General features: G+C 42.1%; 1 protein-coding gene across 5 annotated transcripts in view; it reads left to right on the top strand.

Moving 5' to 3' along the window:
* The first annotated feature begins 5,121 nt into the window (after positions 1-5,121).
* NOVA1 (NOVA alternative splicing regulator 1) overlaps positions 5,122-26,793 on the top strand; it is a 195,099-nt gene continuing 173,427 nt past the window's right edge. The window contains exons 1-2 of one of the 5 annotated variants that reach the window (XM_068160301.1): positions 5,122-6,090; positions 8,058-8,201. In XM_068160301.1, the coding sequence (XP_068016402.1) occupies positions 5,955-6,090; positions 8,058-8,201 (280 nt within the window). In that variant the 5' untranslated portion in view covers positions 5,122-5,954. Of the gene's footprint in view, positions 6,091-8,057; positions 8,202-16,206; positions 16,284-26,793 lie in introns of those variants that run through there. The other 4 variants (XM_068160300.1, XM_068160302.1, XM_068160304.1 and 1 more) reach the window with 4 other exon arrangements.

Genomic DNA, 26,793 nt, shown 5'->3' with positions numbered 1-26,793 from the left:
AAATACCCTGTTCACTATCCTGTTAGAAGAATACTTTCTGAAGTATCTAGAGTGAGATCTGGCTGAATTCAGTTTGTAGAAAAGGATGTCTCACCCATGTCCTTTTTAAAGAAAGTGCTAAGAGGTGCAGAATCAGTAACACTGTAAACTGACACAAGCTACACAAGGTGATCCTGCTATTTCTTACATATTATGTTACACCATTGCTTCCTTACAATGGAGTTACTCCCAGTTTGTACCAGTTTAAATTCATGAATTATCTATTTTCCTGTTTAAAAAAAACCCAACCAACCAACCAATCAAAAACCAGACACACATAAAAACAACCCCCAGATCCCTCCCTCTGTAAATACTGCTATTATTGGAAGACAATTGAAATCTAGTCTTGGGTTTCTTTCATCTGAAAAATAAATATCTTTAAATTACTCCACAGAAGGATCACCATGGACATGGTTTTCTGGGGTGGGGGGTGGGGGGCAAGTGTCCAGACATTAAAGTTTCATGGATTCTGAACACGTAGTCAATTCCTTGTGAGGGATGAAAGCTGATCTTGTCCTGAGGCTATACTTTTTAACATTTCAATCTGGATAACCCCAAGATATAAGAGAAACAAGAACAGCTTTTAAATCTGATCTACAGATTCAGGAATGAAGAGGTGAGAATAATTTAGTTGTGTATTCCTAGAAGAAAAGCTGAAAAGAAAAAAACATTTCTGAATGTGGATGAATATTGTGGGAAGAGGAGGAGGCAGTTGATCACTTGGCCAAGACAGGAGAAATGGACATTAATTGCCTACACACACACTCTCTCCTTCCACCACCAGAAAGGGAGGTTTTGGCCAATATATATTCATGTTATGATGCACAGTATGGTCAAATTAGTAACAGTTTTAAGTTACCATCCTTAGTTTGCTGGGAAAAGAAAGTTACTACTTAGTAATGGTCTATAATATGAAAAGGTTTAGCAGTTGGCCATGTTCCTTTCTGTGAAGAGTGCAACTACAAATATTTGGCTTTTAGTTTGGCAATGCATTTGATGCAAGTGCTGATAATGAAAGGGAAACATATAATCAGCTAACTTCCTGTCTAATATATGTTTAGCAATTATTAGTTCTTTTTTTCCACACAAATCCTAAAATTTTCCTAGCATAGCTACGATCTTGGAGAAGTCCCATGGAAATGTGGGGTTTTTTTAATGATAAATAACTTCTGCAGTACTTAAACAAGCAACAAGTGGATAATTTAAGCAATAACATAAACAGATTAACATACAGAATATCAGAGGAGAAATGTTTCATACAAAGAAAAGTGGAAGTTAAGGGCTTCATCAAAACTTCTCCATTCAGACAGTGAACTGTGATTTTAGTGGAGGCAAAATTTACCAGGAATCACAGGAATCATTCAGCAACGAAAAATCACCTTTATTAGTGGCATCATTCTGAACAAAGACCATATCTGTCTTTGTTTACCTATCCAGGATGTTTAAGAAGTAGTGGGTTTTCACTCAATGGCTATTAGGCTTTGTCATATTTTTCATAAGGGGGAAAAAACCCAAACTGATCATTCTGTTAGCCAGTGGAGAGCTATCCATCACTTCTACATGAAAGAGAAGGCTGATTTTTTTCTCCACAGCACAGACTTTATCAGATTAGCTGGTGTTTACCAGAATGGTACCTCAGTTACTATGCAGATTTCTGGCTGATAAAATACATGCTTAATTGCTTTAGTTGGTGCCTCGTCCTAATCCCTTTCATTTATAAGCACAGTTCTCACGTCTGTGGGAGAGATTAGTTTGAATGCTAACATCCACACCTCCACCAGCCAAGGGCATTTTTAGAAATAAGGCTAGGAAATTGAATTTGTATTCCATGCCATCACTGAACTAACTCTTACTGAAGTTACAGAATATCTCAGCTGGTAAGATGACTGAAAGAAACACAAAAAGGAATCAAGACCTCACAGCAGTTTGAGTAACCTCTGGTTAGATATTCCAGTCTAGATCTGGCTGAAAAAGTAAAGCTGAGCAACAGATTAGGAAAAAAAAAAAAGAGGAAAACTCTGAATACATTTTTTGGTTTTCCATGGGTCCTTTCTCCATAGAAATCACAACAACTGAGTGAGAGCAAGGCTGCACTAGAGACCTCCACGACTATTTTCTCTTCTGCTTCAGACCATGAACAAGGCAGGTGGTTAATGCACCTCAGGGCAGTTTGCCTGCATTTCGCCAAAAGCTATTTCATTGTCCCCAATCCATGACAAAACCGCAGCTTGCTTTAAACTCGCCGTGACCTCTACCACTAGAGGGCTGCACCTTATGAGATATGACCCCCTAGACCCTAATCGTCACTGCTCCGAGCAGTGAAATAAGGAGAAATGAGCATATTCTGAAGCGTATCTGCAACAACTAACACCTGTCTTAATATTATACCAACATTTGTTGAAACGTTTATTACATGCAGCTATTTTCTTAGTGAAACAGAACTGCTACTAGAAACTAGCTTACAGGCTAGTGATACAGTTTTAGCTAAATTCTTCACAGATGAACCTGTCTATTAAACTATATACATATATATATATATATATATATGAAAATCTACTAATAGCTACGAGACAAGTTGAAAAAAGCTTGTCTTAGTGGGACTGGGAGATAACATATTGGGAAGTTATTAAGCAAAAAGCATTCTGCAGAGACAAGGGGAAGCACTTGTGAAACAGCTGTTGGTAAAGAAACAGACTAAGGCAGGACAGACATCTGCTGAGTCTGAGGAAATTAGGTTTCAGGATTACCACTTTTTCCTCTAAGCTTATGGAAGATAGATACACAAACAATATACACATGGCTTATCACATTAAAACACTTTTTCATTTTACACTTTAATATCCTTGTTATTGGGATGAAACAATACTTTTGTTTAAAGAAAGCAATCAAGTAAATGTTTTAAAAGCTAATTGGAGCTCCCGAAGGGAAGACTTGCAGGTGCTGAATCCAATCAGATCTGCCACATAATTAAAATTGGTGCAGGGGCCACAGCAAAACAGATGTGGTCTTAAAACAAGAGAATTGTTTGATTCAATGTTAATACAGATGAATGGGACATATTCAGCGAGATAAAGGGAGCAGTGTTATAATTTATCCAGTTCCACTGCCGAGATTGACTCAAGATGGCTTCATTTGAACATTGTGGGGCTTTTATTTTTGTCCTCAAATTTTTCCAGATAGCATTTGCTTCCTTTACAAATAAAGAGGCCTGTGAGGACTGATGACCCAACAAACTGGACCTGAGATTTTCAAGTCACGCTGTGCTCTTTCTGGCTCAAATACTAATTAAATTCTGTTCAACTGGAACTTGGTAAAAAAAGAGAAAAATAAAATAAATTAAAAAATAGGAAGAGCTAGGATCAGTCCCCAACTTGCTGTACCATAATTGTGTCAGCCTACTGCCGAGGTAACAGAAGCCTAAAATTTTATTTCAGTCAGTAAACTAAGCAATTATGAGTCAGAGTATCTTAGATACAAAGGGTATATGATGAGTAAGAAAGTTCCATTTTTACACAATCATTTTCCTGACCATATATGTTGTCAGCTTGTTACTGAAGCTGCTGTATCTATTTCATCCCCCCTGTGAGGAGTCGAGATATCACGTTCCTGGGACACAATTCCCATAGAAGTCATTGAAAGTTTCCTCCATACAGTGCTGAACGGAGTTCTTCATTTGTGAGCAGGAGCCCGTCTAGATATTAAAGCATCCATGTTTTTAATATCCTGTAATGCATTACGTATCTGCCTTGTAATTTATAAGTAGAGGTGATGTGCTGTATCATATATTATAGATGGAATTTGTGTTTTAAGTATCGAAACATTATTTGGGCAGTATTAATGGTAAGTGATTACTGAAACGAAGGCTGAGTCTCCCAGGGAGCTTAGGACGGATCTCGGGTTTCATCCACAACCAGCCAGGTTTTAAGCTTGCATAGTAAGAGGAATCAAGTGCAGCGGCCATTCTGCGCACACACGTTATCGATACGAATTTAGCACGGCGCAGGCTCTAACGCAACAAACGCGCATTTCCCAATTCTGTCCGGAACTGATGCTCCAGCACTGACCGCCGCCGCTACCGTTGTACCGGCCAGAGAAAACGTTCCAAAAGCAATCGCTTAATTAAATAGCAAAGAGTAGAAATGCTTTTCTCGTGCGCAGACAATCCCTCCAAGCCCTCCCACCGTCCTCTTCCCTCCCCACCCGCCTCCGCACATTTTAAGCTTAAACCCGAATTAATTGGAGACTTATAAGCAGAAATAACCTTCGTCGCAGTGAAACATCTTTGCATTTTTTTTCGATGAGAATTTTACGTAAGAAATGCCGCTCTGTGTCACATAGCTCCATCTAGCCCGGCTGTCAGTATAAAAATAAGATCTTTATTATTTATTTTTTTCCACAAGCCTGCGCGATGCAGCCTGGCGCATCCAGGGCTCCCGACGCGGCATCGCTGTCCCCCGCTCGCCGCCCGCGACGGCTAGGAAGAAGGGCCCGGCCGCACCGGCCAGATAGCACCGCACCTAAGTGGTGCGGTGCAGCTCAGCTCAGCTCAGCTCAGCTCAGCTCAGCTCAGCCATGTCCCCGCTACCCCACCGCCTTCACGGGCAATCGCAGACGTCCTCCTATGCCGTTGCGGGCCCATGAGGCGCAGCGTGTAACCCAGGTGACGCCGCATCACGGCGGGGGACCCTCCCGGGGAGGGAGCCCGCGTCCACACACGCCCTCCCAGTCGTCGCCGCCGTTGTCGTCGTTGTAGTCGTCGTTGTTGCCGCCACCCCCCGCCCCCCACCGGCCGCCGCAGAGGTTAAACCGCCCCCGCCTCCCCCCCAACGGCTCTGCCACTTGCGGCCGGTGATTGGCTGCGCCTTTCAATCCCAGCTTCGCTCTCTTTTGTTTCGATTGGCCGAATCTCCCGCCTGTCTTCGCAGGAACCCCGCCCTTCTTTTTTTATCCCGGCGTTCCCCCACCCCCCGGCCTGTCCCTTATCTACACCCACCCCCCCCACCCCCCTTCTCCCCGGCATTGGAACCCCCTCCCACGGCTCTGCCCTCTCCCGCCTTTTGGGTGTCCGTGGTGTAGCCGAGGGTGGCGGCCCCTAGCCCACGGCCGATCGGGCAGCTAGCCTCCCGTGCGCCCGGCAGAGCCGGCGGTGCTGGGGCGAGATCGGTGCCGCGCCGCACGGGCAACGATCTCCTCTCTCCACCCCCGTGCACACGAGTCCGTCAGTGAGGGAGGGCACGGGTGGCCGGGAGCAGCGGGCAGCCGAGCTGCAGCACCGGGCGCGGCGCTAGGGCAGGCAGGAAAGGAAGGGGCTTACAGACAGTGTGAATCATCTCCCACTCACTCCCTCACCCACCATTTACACCAGTCGCTCGCTCGCTCCCTCCCTCCTTCTCCTCCCTCTCTCCCTCCCTCCCTCCCCGCCGCCTCGGTCTCACTCGTTCTCTATCCCCTCCTCTCCTCTCCCACTCACTCTCTCCCCTCCTCTCCTCTCCCACTCACTCTGTCCTCTCCTCCTCCTGTCTCACTCTTTTCATTCTTTCCCCTCCTCCTCCTCCCCTCTCCCCCTTTCTCTTCCCTCTCTCGCCCCCCTCGTTCCCCTGTCTCCCTTCTCATCTCCTCCTGACACTGCACTGCAGCTGCTCCTCCAGCCCAGTCCTGCCCGCTTCCCTCCCTCCTTTCCCTTCCCTTCCCTCCCCCTGGGTGCCAGATAAACAAGGCGCGCAGCATCCTCGACAATCCCGAGCTTAGCTCTACATTTTCGAAAAGGACAAGAGAACGGGACGAGCCCCCTCCCCTCCTCCTCCTCCTCCCCCTTCCTCCTCCTCCTCCTCCTCCCCCCTTCCCTCCCTGCCCCCCCCCCCTCCCCCCCCCACCACAGAAGGGAAGAGACAATTCTCCTCCGAGCAGCAGCAAACATGATGGCGGCAGCTCCCATCCAGCAGAACGGGACCCACACCGGGGTTCCCATAGACCTGGACCCGCCGGACTCCCGGAAAAGACCGCTCGAAGCCCCCCCTGAAGCCGGCAGCACCAAGAGGACCAACACGGGCGGTGGGTATATCCTCTGTCGCCTCCCCCCCCACCCCCCGCCCAACCCACCCACCTCTCCGCTTCCCTACCTGCCTGCCTGCCTCCCCCCCTTCTCCCCCAAACATTCCCATTTCTCTAATGTTATCATTCATCAAAATGGCGTCGGTTTTCAGCATCTACCAGTCTTTTTATTTAATATCCACGCTGGGGCTGCACAGCCGTGACCCTATGGAGACTAGGAGGGAGCACAAGGAGCTTCTACAGCCCAAGCTATCTCCCTCGCCCCTTTAACGATGGGCGAAAATAAATGGCAGCTGGAAGGAGACGGCAAACGCACTTTCCTCCTTCCACATCCTTTGGGTCGCAAGTTGAATTTCAGCCTTGCCGTGCGTTTTCCTCCTCCTTGGCCTCACTTCTATTGTCAGCACATACACGGCGTGTGTTTGCCGTGCGGGGGGTGAGGGCAGGCTGGTAGCGGGGGGGGAGTCGCTTCTCGGTTGCGGGGACTCGCGAGTTAACATCCTGCTCTTCCTGGAGGAGATGAGTTATAACGGGACCAGCATCTCCTCTGGCCGATTACACTGGAGTCGTCATAACAATGCACCGAGGCAGAGGTGAATTTATTTGCCCAATATTAAGAGCAGCGGTCTGCCTGTACATAGTGCATGGTTCAGCCAGCTATGTTAATACGGGCGGGCACGACTGTCACACAGGCACTTCTTGAGGCGTTTGTAAGAGAAGTAAGGTGAACTGGGATCGTTCCTTCAGCGTCGGGGGGAAAAAAAAGCCCCAAACCAAACAACAAAACAAACAATCAAAACCCAACCCAGCAAAGCAACACAACTTTGTGAATCAGGTTTCACGATAAAAATCTTGCTATCCATGCCAGGAGGACGTTGCTTTAATTGCCGGGGAGAGCCTAACTGTGGGGAGCCAGTGTACCCTTATTCCCTTGCACTTTTCCAGAGCCCGTTACAGAAGGTCCTCAGACTTCAGTGTAGCTGGGTTTAGCAGTGGGCTGAGGGCACAGACAGTTGTGCAGTTGCCGAATCAGACTGGGCATCCTTTTTCCTTTCCCCCCTCCATTCATTCTATAAATCTTTTTCCTCTTCCAATTGTGTGCTTTAACGCCAGTGGTGGGTGGACGACTGGCATTGTCTATCTCATCACCTTTTAAGTGTATTTAAAATAAGTGACTTAGGCTTTTGATCAATTGGGAAAAATTCTTCTTAATGTCCTTTAATTAATGAGCTTAAAAGAGATCATTGTCGCTTAAGAAGTGCTAAAGGAATACATCAGGATTACTTAGGGAAGTGATTCCATCCACACCATGTTGAGTTGTTTTCTTGGCAGTGGCTGAAATGCTTGGACTAAAACCCCACATTTTGGGTGGGTTATTTGGTAGCAGAGTAGTCGTTTTGCTCACTTAAGAAGAATGCAGGCAATAGTTAATTGCTGTTCTCATGTGTTTGCTAATGACAAACAAATAGCCCGTCAGAATTTCAATTTCATTCTTTTTCTTTTCTTTTTTTTTTTCCACTTTTTGGCGTTTCTTTTGTAGAATTTCTCCAGCGAGGTTGTAGCTGTCACTAGACACGTTTTTATGCAAGGCTTTATGGCTTGTTTCTTATTTTAAAGGGATCCAATAATTTCTGCTGCTGGGGTTACTATTGGGGGGGGGGGGGGGGGGGGGGGAAGGGAGGGCGGAATCCACCTTTGAGATATTTGGATTATTTTTTCTTCTTATTCTTTTATGGGATTAAGGAACCTATGGTGGAGTCTTTTAATTTGCCCAGAATAAACGTATTTTAAAATGTCAAAGGCATGGATAGTCTAAACATGTCTTGTAGAATGACGCAACTGGTTAGATGTAGATGCATGAATTAGTGGATGAGTTTAAAGATGCAACGTTTTGTTTATCTGGGGGTCTGGGGAGGCAAAACCCGCGCCTGCAAGCCGTATTAACATTATGTATCTCAATTTTTCAGAGGATGGCCAATATTTTCTAAAGGTCCTCATACCTAGTTATGCTGCTGGATCTATAATTGGGAAGGGAGGACAGACAATTGTTCAGTTGCAGAAAGAGACTGGGGCCACCATCAAGCTGTCTAAATCCAAAGATTTTTACCCAGGTAGGTGCACAAATTAGCTAATTTCTTTCTTTTTCAATCCCAAGGGGCGTGTGTACGTGTCAGTGTGTTTCGTATACAGACAACTCAGCTCCCAGTGCAGCTGGGAAGCAGTGTTTCTCAGGAAAGTGTTACACAGTGCAACAATGAATATAAATGTTCTGTCTGTCCTGGTGTATGGAATGGGCTGAGCACTAACTGCTTGAAATACGTTTGCAGACTATTTGCAATCTTCCTGCAAAAGGATATTTTCATGAATGTTTTAGTTTGCTTTGTGGGTTTGTTTTTCTTCTATTTTTTTCTGGTTTTCTTCTTTTTCTTTTCTTTTTATTTTTTTTTTAGTTGTAAGTGAAATAAAAATACAGCTTTAAGGATCTAACTTGACAGCTGGTGTAAAAATAATTGTCCGTTTGAAGTTTCCAGACATTGTAATGACAATTAAGCTAGAATGAGTAAAAATGAGAAGCGGCCTCTTAAAGAATGGGCCATTTACTTTTAAATCCATTATGTACCTTCTTTCTGCTTCACTGCTTTGTTCACTGGCTCTGGAGTGAAGTAAAGAGGACAAGTGCCGCTCTTTAGGTATTCTTTATGTTTATCCTGATGGTGGAGGAAAACTCTGTGAAGAGAAATACTTTGGGTGAATAAAGGAACGAGCATTTTAACACAACTGTACTAATTCCCGAGCAAGAAGTTTGTAATATTATGTCTTAACAGGAATAAAGACTGGATTTAGTATTTCTCCTTTAGAAGATTTCTGACAAGGGAGTCTTACATAATGTTGTACAAGATTTTTAGCTCCTGCCATGGAATAATAGTGTTTGTTTGTTTGGTTTTTTCCCCCCCCCTAAAGATGAACACATTAACGTTCTGTAATTGAACTTTGTTTTGGAGGAGTTTATGCAAAACTGATGTGAAATAAGATGATAGCTGGCACTGTTTGGTGTGTTGATTTTGAAGAACAAATGATGGTTTAGAATTGAGTTGACTGGCTGTTCTTGATGTTTTATTTTATTTTATTGATGTTATTTATTTATTTTTCTTTTTTCTTGGGGGAGGAAAAAAATAAGAGGAGCTTTGCATTTGATCTCGCTTAACAAGATGACTGAATTCTACAGACTGTGAAGGCAGTTCATGTGGTTCTGTACATGAACACTAACATTGGAGCATTTAGATTTCCTGTCCTCTTAAGTTTTGTGTCAGGCAGAAGTGGATAGTTTGGGGTTTTTTTTTATCATTAATGGAGAGACTGTGGTCTGTTTACAACGGTGATTGTTGATGTGGAAATTGTAATGCACCTGTTGTACACCTTCTTAATGAACGTAGTTCATGATGCTTGTGTGTCAGAGGTTAAAGCGATGTGTGTGTGGAGAGAGACAGCTTATGAACCGCTCTGTCTTGTCTTTGAGGTGTTTTGGGGGTTTTTCCCCTGTTTCACGTTTCATTAGAAAGTTATAAAAACCAAAAAATGATTCTTTGTTTTGCAAGGTGTGTCAGGGTGCAAAAAAAAAACCCCAACCAAACATATGCATCAATATAGAATTGTGACAACTCCTGGAAGAAATAAAAGCCTTCAAAAGAGCCTGATTGCAGAATTAATAACATAATCTGGGTGAAGAGCCGCAACAGTAAATTAAATTCACTGTCAATAGATGAAAATGAAATAGATTTTCTGCATTATACATGAGGTGGTGTCAGATATGCAAGGATGTTACAGAAAATTGGTGTTTATGAAGAATATTCCAAATACCAAATTACAAGCCTTTTCATTTTACTACAGTTTATTTACACTCACTTGGAAAGGACGCTCCAACGATTAGATCTTTTGTTCGGTGCTCTAGCATAGTTCTTCTGTGTTGTGATTAAATCAGAATTACATGTGGGTTTTTTTTGTTGTTGTTGTGTGGCAAATTGTAAAGATACAGCAGTAGTAACAGAAGAACCTTTGGGAAATAAAAGCAAGCTGGAGTGACACACAAAAACGTTTGTGACATAAACACTTTCTCTGTTAACATCAATAGTATTAATAACATAAATAAGTGGGGCAGGGAGGCTCAAGCAGCTCCACTGTAACAGGTGCAAATGAAGTTCCAGTTTGGCTTCATACAGTCTGCTTTGAATTTGCAGCCACTTTGTGTCACATAGAAAATGCTTTGAGGAAGCTGGTGAATGATACCTGCTAAAGCATGGAAGAGGGATGAGAAATGCATTCCATCGTGGCTAGCTCTCATTAGTCTTTCTGTTTGCATTTGACCACCAGCCCATGGAATGTTTGGAGGTCCTGGCATTCCCTGAGCTGATGGCTTCTGGGTTTCTTCCAGCCTCTCGTGTTCATGTAGCACTAGGGAATACAAACCTTGTGAAACAGCTCTTATAAATGTGTGGTTTATTTTTCTTACAGAAGCTTCTTAAACAATTAATGTTTTCCTAATAAGAAGTTACTTAGTCTGTACCTCTCTGATGCCTGTGACTATAAATGTGTTTCGATTTGTGTTTCTCTGTGGAATGTTCTCTCACCAATGCTCCTGTGAAACTTTTCTGTATTTCTGAAAAGTTTTTGGCACAGTCTGGTTAAGTTGCTGTTTTGGAGAGGAAGAAGTTCATTGTAATACAGAAGTCATGAGCAGTTCCTGTGATCTAATAGTGTTCTTTTTCTTTTCCCTCCCTCTGTGATATAGGACTTCAGTATGCAGACTGATTTCTGTTGGAATAATTTTTGTGCATCCAAAGGTGACATAATTACTGAAGAATTATATGGCAGCTCTAATTACAAGCAATTGAAGGGGAAAACATAAAAAAGCTTTGCACTGAATGTTTTAGTTTACAAAATAGGAAGCAGTATATAAGTACATTTACCATTCACTGCAGTCTTACTTTTTTGAGTGCCCAATATACTGTTCTCTTTTCAGGTTGCTAGCTGACTTTTTCCTCATGGTCTGGACTTCTGCAAATTGACTTCGGTTATTGTGTTTAGATCGTTTCCGATTCTTTTTAGTTCAGGCTTGTCCCTCTAGGTTAGTGGAAATGAAATTAAAATGGCAAAATATGCCCTACTTTCCAACTAAATGGTGCTCATCCCTTCTGCAGAAGTACAGCCTGTGTATGGACTGGGAGGTTCTGCTCCAAAATGTAAAGCTAGCAGGTAGCCATGCTGCTTGGACAAAGTGGACTTGACAAAGAAAGTGGCTGTTCTGTGAAGTGATTTCCATGAGTGGGTTTCTTTTGAACAGTACCAGAAAAGACTATTTCTGTTGTTTTACGCTCTCATTGTCTTACCTGTTTCTCCATTCTGAATTGTAGCGAACGCTGGACTGACAACTGCCTTGGACTCGTATTTTTTTCCATTGCGAATGCTGGCGCGCACTCTTGCTTGCTTCCTCTCTCATGCAGATTTGCTCTCTCTCTCTCTGCCCTCCCACCCCAGTCTCTCACAGACACACAGACATGCACACACACACACAAAATTATGTTACATCGCATCACGTTGTTTGTCTTGCAACAGGATCTTGCCTGGTCTGAACTTGGTGCTTGAGTGAATTTGAGCTCGGTTTATTTGAATGTGAAGTCATATGTGTCCTGCAACTCGATCATATCAAGAGCAGAGATGAATTAAAAACCATAAGTAAATGGGAATAAGGTTTTACTGCTTTTAAACAATAGATCAGCCATGTAGTTTCAGTGGCAGATTTCTAAATCAGCAGTGATCTAAATGTGGGGACAACAGACAAGATGAATAAAAATCATAAGCAAATGGGAAAAAGGTTTTACTGCCTTTTAACAACAGATTAACCATGTAGTTTCAGTGGCAGATTTCTAAATCAGTAGTGATCTAAATGTGGGGACAACAGAAAAGATGAATAAAAACCATAAGCAAATGGGAATAAGGTTTTCCTGCCTTGTAACAACAGATCAGCCATGTAGTTTCAATGGCAGATGTCTAATCAGTAGTGATCTAAGTGTTGGGAGAACAGAGAAGGTGGGAGTTTTCTCCTCTGGTTTGTGTAGAGAGTACATGAAGTGTTTGTGTGGCTGCTGTGTTTTTACCAAGTGATTTCTATTGGAGATGTATTTTTTTGTATTTGAATATCAGATTGTATATATATATTTAAACATTTATGTATTATGGGAGATAGTCTAGCTAATCTTTGTGTCAGTGCCTTCTCAGAAAGTCTTATTCTGACTCTTAAAAGTCTTTCAAAAGCACTTTGAATGCATAAGTAACACAACTTTACCGACATTTCTAAGTTCACTTTCTATCTTCATTACTCCCATGAAGCAGTTAGGCAGGGGGGAAAAGTATAATACATCAAGTTTGCTTCACCATTACTATTTCTTGTGTATAATAAGGGTATTGTCATGCTGATTTATAACTCCTAAAAAATAACTTAAAGTCTAGCAGGGAAAAGAATCTGTTTCAAAAATCAATGTGTGAAATAGCATCGAATCAAAATGCTACATGGTGGGGTGGTTTTTTTTTTCACTTCCATAGCTGAAAGAGTAATGGAGTTAGAAGCAAGAGTGGCATTAGCTATTTGCTGTCTGTTGTCATGGTTCCTTGAAGGTGGTTTGTTATACCAGTAAATGTACCTCACTTTTATTCCTGATGCTTCTAATTCTCTTTTTTTTTGCCCCCTGAAGTTTTAGCATCAGCTAGTTGGAGGCTTCAGAAGTCTATATCTCAGATTTTCTGATTCTGTTGTTGAGATTTGCTTACATATGACTAGCTTTGGGGATAATAGCACTGAGGAAATGACTAAATAGTGAGTAAGGTTTTTCAGAGGTGGAGTATGGAGCCGTGTAGGTTTGTGAAGTAATTGCTGGAATAACTGATGATTATTTTTTTTTGCTAGGTTGTTGGATTGTGTGTGGGTCTTTCTTTTTTTTTTTTTAAATAAAAAGGCCAACCACCAAAAACCCCCAAGTGTAGATTGCCAGCTGTTCAGAGAGATAATTCTCAGTTGGACAGTTGTCTGTTGCCTGGTTACTGGAACAGAATGAAAAAAAAAGTTAGCTTGTTAGCCAGCAGATCCTTAGTATTTTACATTTAAAAGGAAGCTGAAACTGAATATATAACTTGGTATGATCCTGAGATTGTTACATATCTAACTCACCCAGTGTTCTATCACTTAGCAGCTTCCCATTTGGCAGGCTCAGAGAATTTTTGAGTAGAAGTTCAAGTGGAAATCTTGCGCTGTGTAGAGATTTATTCATGCTAATTAGCGAATAAACTTTGACATAGTAAATGGCTTTGATTTGCAAGGAAACGCTGTGTCTTTGTCTTCCATAAGAAAGGTTTAAAGCAACTTGTGTTGTGTTTGGAATGGTTAGCCAAACTTCAATAAATGATACAGACTAACTCTATTTGCACTTGGCTGGTAAAATAGAGCAAAGCGAGGATGGCTGTAATCACGGGGAAATGCCATATTTAATGATTTTCATTATTAAAGGATATTTCTTTTCTTGTGATTGCTTTTGACTAGTTTTCAATATAATTGAAAACCAAATGATTCTCAGTAGATTAGAAAGCTTCTGTAGATGAAAGTGCTTCTAGTAAGAGTGTTGTTTCTTGATAAAGTTGGAATTTCTGTAAAGTACATATTTATCAAGAGTCTCTACTCTCTGAACTCCTACATTCTGGGGAAAAAAAACCCAGCCAACCAACCAAGCAGAAACTCTAAACCCCAAAGTCCAAGTTGGTATGCACAGAAAATTTTGATTTTCCTTTTCCCCAGAGTTTATAATCTCCGTCCCTTCAACGGTGTTTTCAGATAGATCAGAGTTTTAGTGGATGTTAGAACTCATATATCGGAGCTAACATTTAAGAGTATAAATAGGGAATATCCTTATCTCTTAACTGATTTCCTCTTCTCTTTATGCAGTAAAAGAAACATGTTCTTCTTCCTCTTAAGGAGTGCAATCTGTGACAAGCAATACCTTTTTCAAATACTCTTTGGTCTTAGTTTGTTCTTTAATTATGTTAACTTAGCTATTGTCCTTAGTTGACCACTGAATTGATTTTAATAGTCAGTGATCAGCAGCTCTTTAGCCAGGGGAGCAAACCTTGGACTTAGTGTGTTGGTCAGACTCTTTTAGATATGGAACATAGAGGGATTTGGGAGAAGGGCTTGTCCCTGATTGCTGTCTCACTTTCCCGTTTGGACATAACTCTAGCTTGAAGTCAAGAAACACCTGTAAAGATTTGACTGGCAAACATCTCTCTGGATTCATTGGTGCATCCTGCAGCAGGCGTGGATAGATTTGCAGTCTGCCTTAAAAAGAGGTTAGTTTGGTTTTTAGCATTTGCTGATAAGCCAGGAGGAGGTGATGACTTGGTGAGAAGCGTAGTAGTTGTTAGTTATGTCTGGTGTTGGAGTGCTGCAGGTAATTGGGCTGGTCTGGCAAGAGCTGTGGCAGTGTGCTTCTCACGTTGCACTGCAGCTGCTGTTGATCTTAATTAATCTGACCCTCAGAAGGCTGCAGTGTCATGGTATAAAACACAATACATACTAGAAACGGGATGGCTGCTGTTCTGACTCTTCTTGGTGGTCATGTTTCTAGGTAGGCCTTTTGGTTTTCTAAGTGGATTTGTTGGACACTTGCATAAAATTCTTACTGTACTTCAGGCTAAAACTGTAATAGATTCCCCCTCCCCCCTGCTTATCAGACATATCTGTGGAGTAAGGAAACTGATAAACCTGATTTTGAAATGTCACTGTTACAGCAGACTTGGCAGATACTGACTTGTGCTTATTCTGACAACAAATGCAATTGTATGTAAATGAAAAGAGTTGTATTGTTTGTGTCTGGTGGATTGTACTATGCTCTGTAGTGGGATATGCTTGGTGCAGGCTAGCTCAGTGTTGTGATTCTTTTAAGGTTTTTTCCAGGGACATGGAAACATGTCACTTAGAATTTGTTATTTGGCAGCTGGAATAAATGTGTTTCTGTGCATGTGCAAATCTATTAATGAATGTAGGTATACTACTGTCTTTAGGAAACTGTCAGATTCCTTGCATTCACCTTAGTATTGAGGCCCATTCTGTCTTTCCATCATGCAAAGGAAATATCAAACCAGAGTTTAGCCTAGAAAGCGTTTCAAGTTCTCTTCCATCCTATTTTTGTTTTGATTTCAGGGATATCTGCATTCCAACTTGTGACTATTCAAAGCATTATAAAGAGAAACTACATGGCTTATATTTTAATTTAAAAGTAGACAAACAGTTGTCAGGACAGTCTTCATTTACATTTCCCCTGTATTCAATAGACATTTAATATATCATACAATGGCCACTGTCTAAATTCCCATCCCCTCGTATTATCATGTTTTCTTATTAACATTTTTGATGATTAATTAGGGCTGAATCTGCTCAGAGTTCACTTAATATTAAATGTGCTGTTCTTGTTGATAGCCAGGCATTAAAACTCATTTGTAAGTACTCAGCTGGTCTGATTGAAATGTCAGTTTAAGGCAGAAACGCATCTGTGGAAGTCAGCTCCCCACTGCACAATGCTACCATGCCTTTGTGACTTTTTGAATATGAGTTTATCAGTCTTTGCTTTGAGCTAGTGATGAGAGCTACCATTGTGCAGAGCTCTTCTCAACGTCTAGATTGCAATGAATCTTGTGTAAGGTTTGAGCGTTCTGCATTCTTGGTGGACAAAATTAAGTCTGTTGTATGAAAGGCCAGAGAACATGGGTTAATGTATGAAGTGGCTAGACACACTGGCTTTGTGACCAGATAACACTTGGAACAATAGTATAGTAGGGACAAGGTTTCGAGTTCTCCACTGGTGATATGAATGGTCTGGGGATCGGCTCCCACGTCAGTGAGGAAAAGCAACCTGTGTCAGCTTACATATGAAAATGACAACGTAACCTTAGCATTTGTTGGCTATAAAGAAGCATGAATCTCAGACAAATTTTCATATTTGCCTGGTCTTGTAGGTTTTGCTTGTGAAAAGATTAAACATCTGTTTTTCATCATTGATCTCTCACTGCATCCTGCAGGGCCTGTCATCTCAGCATTGACAGGATCAGATGAAAAATACAATCGATGTGTTGACATTTTTTTGAGAATCACTCAGGTAAGATTACTTGTTATACAGAACTACAGTGAAATTCATGGCTGCTGCTAATGTTTCACCAGTTGGAGCCTTTGCATTCTCAATCATTAATTAAATTAGATACTGAGGTTCTCTGCATGTTCCCTTGTTTCTATTTTAAAAGCACTTTTTGTGCCTTGCTCAGTGCCATTTAACTCTCTTGTAATTTCCCACATATAGAGCTTCACACATTCATACTCTTTTCCCCCACTTTGTAGAGTGGCACCTGTTTGCTTGACTCAAGAACCATAGTGCACACCTCCAAAGCTCTTGGAAGATTTGTATGTACGTGCATTTAACTTTATGTGCAAGTAGTGACTTCAGTTCTTTTTAGATGCTTCATTGGCTACATGGGGAAGAAACTTCTCTGTAGAGAAGCAGATAATCAGAGGCAGCAGCAATTTATCATCTTCCTGTGTGTTCTAAACTCTGATTTTCCAACTGTACATGGAAGAATTACAAGTATTTATCTGAATACACAAGCCTGGAGTCTTTCTTTGGTATATCATAAGTCATTGAAAATATTTATATGAGATCATGGAAAAGCAGGAAATGGCATGTGTCCATTCAAGTTGGCTTCATTGAGCATCCGCTGTGCTTATGGTGTCAGGGTGTATTCTCAAAGAGTTGGGCAGAAAAATATCACCACTACGAAGAGAGAGGGAGGGAAAAACAGCTGGGCCATACCAGAAGTTGGAGCTTGAGCTAGCTGTAGTTTACATTTTATCCCTGTCTGTAATCTGGTGTTAGGACACACCAGTGTGTAGATAGGATATAGTAACAGCAGCAGCAATTCAGGTGCTGCAGCAGATACTGTTTTGGCAACAACACTGAGCTGGAATAATAGAATATTTATGTTTTATTGTAGTCTGTCAGCTACCAGCAGTTGTCTTGAGGAACACACAGATGGGATAAAAAATACAATTAAAAAAAATTAATAAATTGGAAATAAGTGGCTTTTAGCAGTTTATTGACCTGGATTTGAGGAAAACTTCTGTGGAACAAGAGAGGCTCTTCCGGTGCTCTTTTTGTGCTGATTTGCGTAGAATAGATTAGAATTAACCAGGTTGGAAAAGACCTTTGAGATCATCCAAGTCCAACATATCACCCAACACCATCTAATCAACTAAACCATAGAATCAGCCAGGTTGGAAAAGACCTCAGAAATCATCAAGTCCAACCTAATACCTGACACCTCCTGACAACTAAACCATGGCTTCAAGTGCCACATCCAGTGCTTTTTTGAACACCTCTGGGGACGGTGACTCCACCACCACCCGGGGCAGCACATTCCAATGGCCAATTACTCTTTTCTGTGAAGAACTTCCTGAAGATCTGCCACGAAGTGCTGCTTCTGGATGCCTCAAAGCTTTATCAGAATGATTTGTTGCAATCAAATGTGTCAGACGCCAAATGTTACGGGGTTGGTTTTTCTGTCTTGCATGTGTGTGCACACTTCATTCCCTGTTTGTCTTCTACTTGCTGTATTAGATGAACACTTGGCGACTCGGTCAATCTCAGGTGGAAAGCTGGATTTCCCCAGGAATTCCTCCTCACAATTAGATGGCTTCCTAACTTCTGAGTCTCACTGTGCAGTGCAGCAAACTTAAGCCTCCCAGTTTTTGTTGGCATTACTCTTCCTTCAAGCAGCACGTAATTTCTAGCAGAGTGAAATGCTCACAGGAAAAAAAAAACACAACAAAGAAGATTAGAGATTTTTATCATTATTTTCTTTAATATTTTTTCAGGGAGAGAAGGTTTTTTATGATTTATTTTTCCTTTGGTTTAAGTTGCTGATGCCAAGTGCTCATCTAGTATTTGCACTGCTTTTAACAATAATAAAATATGTACTTTGTAATTTTATGTTTAGTTCTGGATGGATCTGTATCTGTGACTAGCTGTTCTAGTAAGTGTCATTATTCATATTAAATTAATAGTTTTATTTATTTATTTTTGTTTTCTGATTAATGAACCCAAATAAATAGGAGGGGGGAAAAAAACCAACCAACCTAGGATGGTTTTGTGCAATGAGCAGGCTCACTCTTAGGACTGGACAAGAAACAGCTTCCATGAAGATGAAGTTACCTTGTGTTATCTAGTAGCATTTCCGTTACCTTGTGTGTCTAGGAGCTCTTCCTTTAGTTTGAATTTAAAATAGAATCAACCAGGTTCAAAAAGACCTTGGAGATCATCAAGTCCAACCTATCACCCAACACCATCTCATCAACTCAACCATGGCACCAAGCACCCCATCCAGTCTTTTCCTAAACACTTCCAGCAATGGTGACTCCACCACCTCCCTGGGCAGCACATTCCAATGGCCAATTACTCTTTCTGTGAAGAACTTCTTCCTAACATCCAGCCTAAACTTCCCCTGGTGCAGCTTGAGACTGTGCCCTTTTGTTCTGGCACAGGTTGCCTGGGAGAAGAGACCAACATCTGCCTGTCTACAGCCTCCCTTCACGTAGTTGTAGAGAGCAAGAAGGTCTCCCCTGAGCCTCCTCTTCTCCAGGCTAAGCAACCCCAGCTCCCTCAGCCTCTCCTCACAAGGCTGTACTCCAGACCCCTCCCCAGCTTTGTTGCCCTTCTCTGGACATGTTCCAGCAATTCAACATCTTTCCTAAACTGAGGGGCGCAGGACTGGACTCAGGACTCAAGGTGTGGCCTAACCAGTACTGAGCACAGAGCAGAATGAATTCCCTGCTCCTGCTGGCCACACTACTCATGACACAGGCCAGGATGCCATTGGACTTCTTGTCCACCTGCGCACACTGCTGGCTCGTGTTCAACCTACTATCAACCAGTGCCCCCAGGTCCCTTTCTGCCTAGCTGCTCTCTAGCCAATCTGACCCCAATTTCATGAGTTCTTTCCTTGAATGTCTAATATTTAAAAGGAAACAAATGATTCCCCAAGTAGCCAGACTTCAAATCAGGTTGTCAAAATGCAGTGTTTTCAAGCGTATGGAGAAATCCTCGTGTAACTGCTAGCCTCAGAGCTTTAGCATTCTGTGTTCTTGGTGAGCAAGTTCATGAAATGGGCAGCTCTATTTATCCTGCTTTATGTTTCCTGTACCTTTTTAGAAACAAAACCTCCCCAGTTCATGCAGATGTTTTATAAACCTTTTAAAGGTCTTGGAGACACAGAGGGGATTGTAGTAGCAGCAGGGTTAGTGTTTGAAATAAACATTATATTTATATGCACGTTATTTTTTTGTCTCCACTGTTTTAAATGGCATTTGGCTGATTAGCAAGTAATCACTTTCTTGTTTCTTCTATTTTTTTTTTCCAATGGGTCACGTATTTGATAGTATTTACTCTTTGAAAGAATCTGGGTTTTGATGTACAGAAGTAGTTCCAGTTCCATTCTTCATACTTCATTGGCTTAGAACATGCTGACTGGGAGTTGAGAACACTCTGATTTGGAGGTTGTAGACCTAAGGAGAGATAATTTAGTCATCACTTTAAAATAAATCCCTTGAATAGTTTTGTTTTCTTATTGCATATGCTCAGAATGACCAAAAGAAAGTAGGAGTACATTCATTCTCCACTGTGTTTTCAGTGTTGGCAAGCCCAGGAGCTTGGTAGGTTTCACCTTGTGCAATGTTATTTTTTTTGTACGTTTCCTTTTGCAGCGTGGTCTCTGCTTGCAAATTTTGGCAGCTTTGTGTTGGCTGTCTGAAGATCATTGGTTGTTTATTTTTTTTCCCCTCTCTTCATTATTTATTTATTTATCTTTATAAATACTTGGCTTTTGTACTAGAATGCTCAGTGTGTGATTTGGGTGCCTTGTTTCTCCCCATGTGAACTTTCAGAAATGATGGCAGCCACCATGATGATTAAGGGTTGCAATATTTCAGCTGCAATTGGAATTTAATGTCCTTTTCCACAATAAATCTGCATATAGTTACGTAGACTCCTGAGCTAATGCAGGGATTTCCCTGTGAAATGTTGTTTTATCAGAGATCAGAATAGGTGATTGCAATGTTCTCAGAGGCTGTAAGCATAAAGCTGCATTGATTGGAATGGTTTTTGCCTGTCAAAGATTCTATGAAGGTAAAACTAAACGTGGGAATGGGTTTTGGTGTAAATTAGTGTATGTTACTAGCACTGATTCTTGTGATGAGTTTTCTGTATTGGGGATAGGATGACTGGATAGTGAGATTGACTGAGAACTGGCTGAAGAACAAAACTCAGAGCGTTGTGCCCAGTGGGGCAGTGTCTTGTTGGATGCCTGTGTTGGGTCTAGTTGGATGTCTGTGTCTAGAAGTGTTCCTCAGGGATCGGTACTGCATCCAGTCTTGTTTAACATTATCAATGGCCTGGATGAAGGAATAGAGTGTACTCTCAGCTAGTTTGCTGACCACAAACTGGGAGTAGTGGTTGGCATCAAGAGGCTGTTCTGCCATTCAGTAAGACCTGGACAGGCTGGAGAGTTGTCTGGAGAGAAACCTATGGAGTTGAAGTGTGTGTGGGGAAGAACAGCCCTGTGTATCAGTCCAGGTTGGGGGCTGACCACTCTGGGAAAAAGGACCTAAAGGCTGTGAGCCAGCAATGTGCTCTTGTGGCTTAGAAGGTCACAGGAATTCTGGGATGCATAAGAAGAATGTGGCCAGCAGGTCTCTGCCCTAGTGAAGCCTCGTCTGGAATACTGTGTTGAGTTTTGGGCTGCCTATTTAAGACGGACAAGGAACTACTGGAGAGAGTCCATCAGGGAGCCTCTATGATGATTAGGGGATGTCTGCCTTACAAGGAAAAGCTGAGAGAGCTGGGGCTGTCTAGTCTGAGGAAAAGGAGACTGAGGGATGGGTCTCATTAATGCTCAGACTAAAGGGTGAGTGTCAGAAGGATGGAGCCAGACTCTCCTCAGTGATGTCCACTGGCAGAACAGGTGGTGATGGACACAGGAGGTCCCACTTAGCATAAGGAAAGAAGTTTTAGCTTTGAGGGTGGCAGAGCACTGGAATGGGCTGCCCAGAGAGGTTGTGGAATCTCCATGTCTGAAGGCAAACAAAACCTGCTTGGATGTGTTCCTGTGTCATTTACTCTAGGCAGTCCTGCTCTAGCAGGGCAGTTAGACTGGGTAATCTGCAGTGGTTCCTTCCAGCCCTTAGTGTTCTGTGCAGGTAAGTTGATGGTTATCTGATATTCAAGTCAAGTGTGCTTAAACCTGAAATTATTTCAGGACCTAATACAGAGTTCATGTTTATAGTATGACCTGCTTCGGGAGGTCTAGAAAGAGGGGTAGTGTTGCAATGCTAATTTAGAGGGGAAAAGTAATATTAGCACTTACCTAGTGAATTGTAATGCAGTTCATTGGCAAGCCAAGGGATAATGGTGGTGTATTTTGTGATGTGATCCCAGCTTATAAAGAGATGTGTGGACTCAGAATCATAGATATTCTAGAATCCATGTAGGTAAGTCAGTACATAAAGGCAATAGTGAGATACATTAGGACATTTGAGTAGACTTCAAAAATCAATCAGTATGGAGAGAGAGAGAGAATGTTTTACTCTACTTTAAGCAGGTTCCATTGTGTTCATCTCTTCAGAATGCAGTAGTTTTCATATAGCATTCACATGCTGGATTCTAAGGGGATTGTTACTTCCTTAATTTCTTTTCTCTTGCTCAAAAGTAAAGAATGGTTTTCATATTGGATTTGTGTATTGATGTTTATTCTGGGTAAAAAAGCCTCACAACTTAGCCATGTCATCTTTTTCAAGGTGTGGGATATCCCCTATGGAGTATAGGATAGAATTAACCAGCTTGGAAAAGACCTTTGAGATCGAGTCCAACTTATCATCCAACACCATCTAATAATTAGAATAATTAGAATAATTAGAATAAACCAAATCAGGTTGGAAGAGACCTTCAAGATCATCGTGTCCAACCCATCAACCAATCCAACCCACCCAAACAGCTAACCCATGGCACCAAGCACCCCATCAAGTCTCCTTCTGAACACCTCCAATGACGGCGACTCCACCACCTCCCCGGGCAACCCATTCCAATGGGCAATCACTCTTTCTGTATAGAACTTCTTCCTAACATCCAACCTGAACCTCCCCTGGCGCAGCCTGAGACTGTGTCCTCTTGTTCTGGTACTGGCTGCCTGGGAGAAGAGACCATCATCAGCCTGTCTACAACCTCCCTTCAGGTAGTTGTAGAGAGTGATAAGGTCACCCCTGAGCCTCCTCTTCTCCAGGCTAAGCAGCCCCAGCTCCCTCAGCCTCTCCTCATAGGGCTTGTGTTCCAAACCCCTCAACTAAAATCAACTAAACCATGGTACTAAGTGCCCCATCCAGTCTCTTCCTAAACACCTCCAGTGATGGTGACTCCACCATCTCCCTGGGCAGCACATTCCAATGGCCAATCTCTCTTTCTGTGAAGAACTTCTTCCTAACCTCCAGCCTAAACCTCCCCTGGTGCAGCTTGAGACTGTGTCCTCTTGTTCTAGTGCTGGTTGCCTGTAATTGAGGAATCTTGCTGGACAGGCTGACTTAGAAATGCTGAAGATCATTAGAAAGATCTACTTAATCTGGTAACTGCTACATGTGTGCTGCTTATTTGGAGAAGAACCAGTGAATCATCCTCAACAAGTATTTAATTTTTAATCTTGAAGTTATTTTTTTTTAGAGTTCCAACTTTTCACTCTAGGAACCTTTAAACTCTGAAGCTCAAGAGTAGTAGTACAGCATGTTCTAAGTGCTGAAAAATGTGTAGCTTGTTTCATAAGCAGTTTAGCATGCATCTTTTGTTTTTTTTTTACTTCCATATCTGAGGTTCAGAATAGAAAGTCTGCCAGTAAAATGTAACACTCACTTTGTCCAAATTCAGATTTTTGAGGGAAATAAAATTTACCATTTTTAGGTGGAGTAAAGATTTTGGGAAATAATCAAGACCTCATGATTTATTCCACCCCCCCCCCCCCCATATTCTGTGTTTATTAAGATCAAATATTCCACTGAAGTTGGGAATTTCTCCCCTACCAGTACAGTCTGAGGCAGCTGGGGTTGTTGAAGAGAAGGCTCCAAGGGAGAGAGTGGGGATTGGACGTGGCACTTGGTGCCATGGTTTAGTCATGGGGGTCTGTGGTGACAGGTTGGACTTGATGATCTTTGAGGTCTCTTCCAGCCTTGGTGATTCTGTGATTCTGAGAGCTAATAATGATCTTCTGGTACCTGAAGGGGGCTTACAAGGAGGCATCAGAGGGACTGTTTGCAAAGGCCTATTAGAGATAGGAGAGGGACAATGCTTTGAAATTAGAGGAGATTTAGATTGGATATTAGGAACAAGTTCTGTACCATGAGGGTGATGGAACACTAGAGCAAGTTGCCCAGGGAGGTAGTTGGGGCTCCATCCCTGGAGATATTCAAGATCAGGCTTGGCAAGGCTCTGAGCAACTTGTTCTAGTGGAGGTTGTCCCTGCTTGCTGCAGGGACCTTTGGAGGTGCCTTCTAACCCAACCCATTGTATGTTTTCTTAAAGTTGTCCAAACTCCTTCTAATTCTAGTAGATTAGTGCAATGAGATACAGTTTTTCTATCTTCCCACTGCTGATACTGCTGATACCCAATTGCTTTCAGCAGAAAGGACTACACATTCTTTTCCTTGTCTATTAAGTGTAAGAGCTAAGACATGCTAATTTCTTTCCTGTTTGTCATTGCTTCCCAGGAAAGTGAGTGGAAATATTCCTACAAAGGCAGTAAAATCATCAGCAGTTTCTGTATACAAAGAATATTAAGCTGAGGAAGTACTGAATTTATGCAAGGTGGAATATGCATCCAATCCCATACTGGTTTTTGTTCATATAAGAATAGATGAATAGTAGTGTATATTAAACATAAAAATCTGTATAGTTTCCCAGTGCAATTCTTTAAGTGAAAGACTTCATTCCAAAGGTTTTCTTTTTTTTTTCCTAGTAAAGGAATATTTTGAATTTATTTGCTTTTTGTGATGCTTCTCTGTGGCAGTTAGCATTTACTGCTGCCTTTTCCTCTGAGGAGGGATGTGTTCTCATGATGTTCTAGCCTTGCAAACAATTGTAATTGAACTTCTCTCAGCTGGATAGAGCTGTTTGAGTCAGTGTTTGGATATATCTTTCTTCCCACATTCAATTTTAATGTAGCCAAGTAAATGATGGGTACAGGAATAATGTGTGTGCTTTGAGGATGAGTTTTTCAGTTATAAGCAGCTGTATATCTAAAAAAGCTATAGAATACAGGTTAGCAGAATGAACCTGCCCAATATACATAGAGTCATAGAATGGTTTAGGTTGAAAGGGATCACGAAGATCATCTAGTTCCAATCCCCCTGCCATGGGCAGGGACACTTTCCACTAGCCCAGGTTGCTCAAGGCCTCATCCAACCTGGCCTTGAATGCTTCCAGGGAGGGGGTATCCAAGACACTCTTGGGCAACCTGTTCCAGTCTCTTATCACCTCACTGTAAAGAATTTCTTCCTAATATCTAATCAAAATCTACTCTTTTCAAGTTCCAATCCATTCCCTCTCATCCTGTCACTGCAAGCCCCTGGAATAAGTCCTTTCCTTGCTTTCTTGGAGGCCCCTTTCAAGTACTGGAAGGATGTTCTAAGGTCTACCAGTAGCCTTTTCTCAAGTCTGAACAGCCCCAGCTCTCTCAGCCTGTCCTCATAGGGGAGGTTCTCCAGCCCTCCTAAGGACTTGCTCCAGTAGCTCCATAGCCCTCTTACGCTGGGGGCACCAGAACTGGGTGCAGTACTTAGGTAGGTTCTTGTGAGAGCAGAGCAGAGAGTCAGAATCACCTCCCTCATCTTTTAGAATAGAATCGAATAGAATTAACCCAGTTGGAAAATATCTAAGAGATCGTCAAGTCCAACCTATCACCCAGCACCATCTAATCAACTAAACCACGGCACCAAGTGCCTCATCCAATCTCTTCCTAAACACCTCCAGTGATGGTGACTCCACCACCTCCCTGGGCAGCACATTCCAATGGCCAGTCTCTCTTTCTGTGAAGAACTCCTTCCTCACCTCCAGTCTAAACCTCCCCTGGTGCAACTTGAGACTGTGTCCTCTTGTTCTGGTGCTGCTTGCCTGGGAGAAGAGACCAACCCCCACCTGGCTACAACCTCCCTCCAGGTAGTTGTAGAGAGCAATAAGGTCTCCTCTGAGTCTCCTCCAGGCTAAGCAACCCCAGATGCCTCCCAGGATACACTTTCTTCCCTTTTTGGGATGAGTTTTATAGACTTTTCTTTCAGTTCATGGTCACCTTGCAAGCAAAATTACTTAGCTTTAAAAGTTGCTTTCCATTGTTAATGCAATTCTTAACCCTTTACTAATGCCAAAAGCATGACAAATTATTGGTGTGCGTAGTGAAGAACGTTTTGCACTTGGCTTTTTCTTTGGCTTTGCCTGAAAATGTGGCTGCATTTTCTGATATTACATGAATAATTCTGTGTCTTTCTGCCTAGACTGGCTGTTTGATATATTTGTAAATCTGTTCAGTAATTCCATGCAGGAAAATGTTGCCTTTTTTTGCTAATGTATGCCAGGCTTTCTGGCACACAGATTCAGTTACAAATCCTCTTTGAACTCAACATTTTCTAGAATCTGTTCCTCTTTACAAATAATTGCTTGTTAGAAGCATGGTGGGTTTTTTTTCTTTCATTCCAACATACTTTTTTTTTTAGTTTTGAAATGTGGAAATCATAATTCATGAAGTGTGGAACTGACTGAATTATCAAAATTGACCTAAGCAATCAGTAGGAAGAATTCTGTCATCGAAGTTCTAATCTGTCATAGAATCCATAAGGTTGGAAAAGACATCAGAGATCATCAAGTCCAACCTGCCACCCAGCACTTCATGACTACTAAACCATGGCACCAAGTGCCACATCCAATCCTATTTTGAACACCTCCAGGGACAGTGATTCCACCACCTCCCTGGGCAGCACATTCCAGTGGCCAACAACTCTCTTTGTGACGAACTTTCTCCTCACCTCAAGCCTAAACCTCCCCTGGCAGAGCTTGAGACTGTGTCCTCTTGTTTTAGTGCTGGTTGCCTGGGAGAAGAGACCAACCCCCACCTGGCTACAACCTCCTTTCAGGTAATAGAATAGAAATAGAATAAACCAGGTTGGATGGGACCTTCAAGATCATCGTGTCCAACCCATCAACCAATCCAACCCACCTAAGCAACTAAACCTTGTCACCAAGCGCCCCAGTTGTAGACAGCAATAAGGTCTCCCCTGAGCCTCCTCTTCTGCAGGCTAAACAAGCTGTAATTTTAAGGCACAGTTAAACATTTTCTCCTAAAATTAAATCTTAAGGGAATTTTGACCTTTTGACTTAATTATTACTTTTTTAAGTCAAATTGTCCTTGTTTTTAACATTATTTTTTATTATGATTGAATAATAATCATTAAGCAGGATTGTTAAAGCCTTTATCAGGAGGAGACTGTTGAAATGTGTGGGATATACCATTGCTGAAGCCTTTATCAGGAGGAGACTGTTG

Source organism: Melanerpes formicivorus, unplaced genomic scaffold, assembly GCF_026170545.1.
Source record: "Melanerpes formicivorus ecotype bairdi unplaced genomic scaffold, bMelFor1.0.p_v2 SCAF_49, whole genome shotgun sequence".
Lineage (NCBI taxonomy): Eukaryota > Metazoa > Chordata > Aves > Piciformes > Picidae > Melanerpes > Melanerpes formicivorus.
Note: the sequence above shows the minus strand (reverse complement) of the source record. Positions and strands in the feature narration are given on the sequence as shown.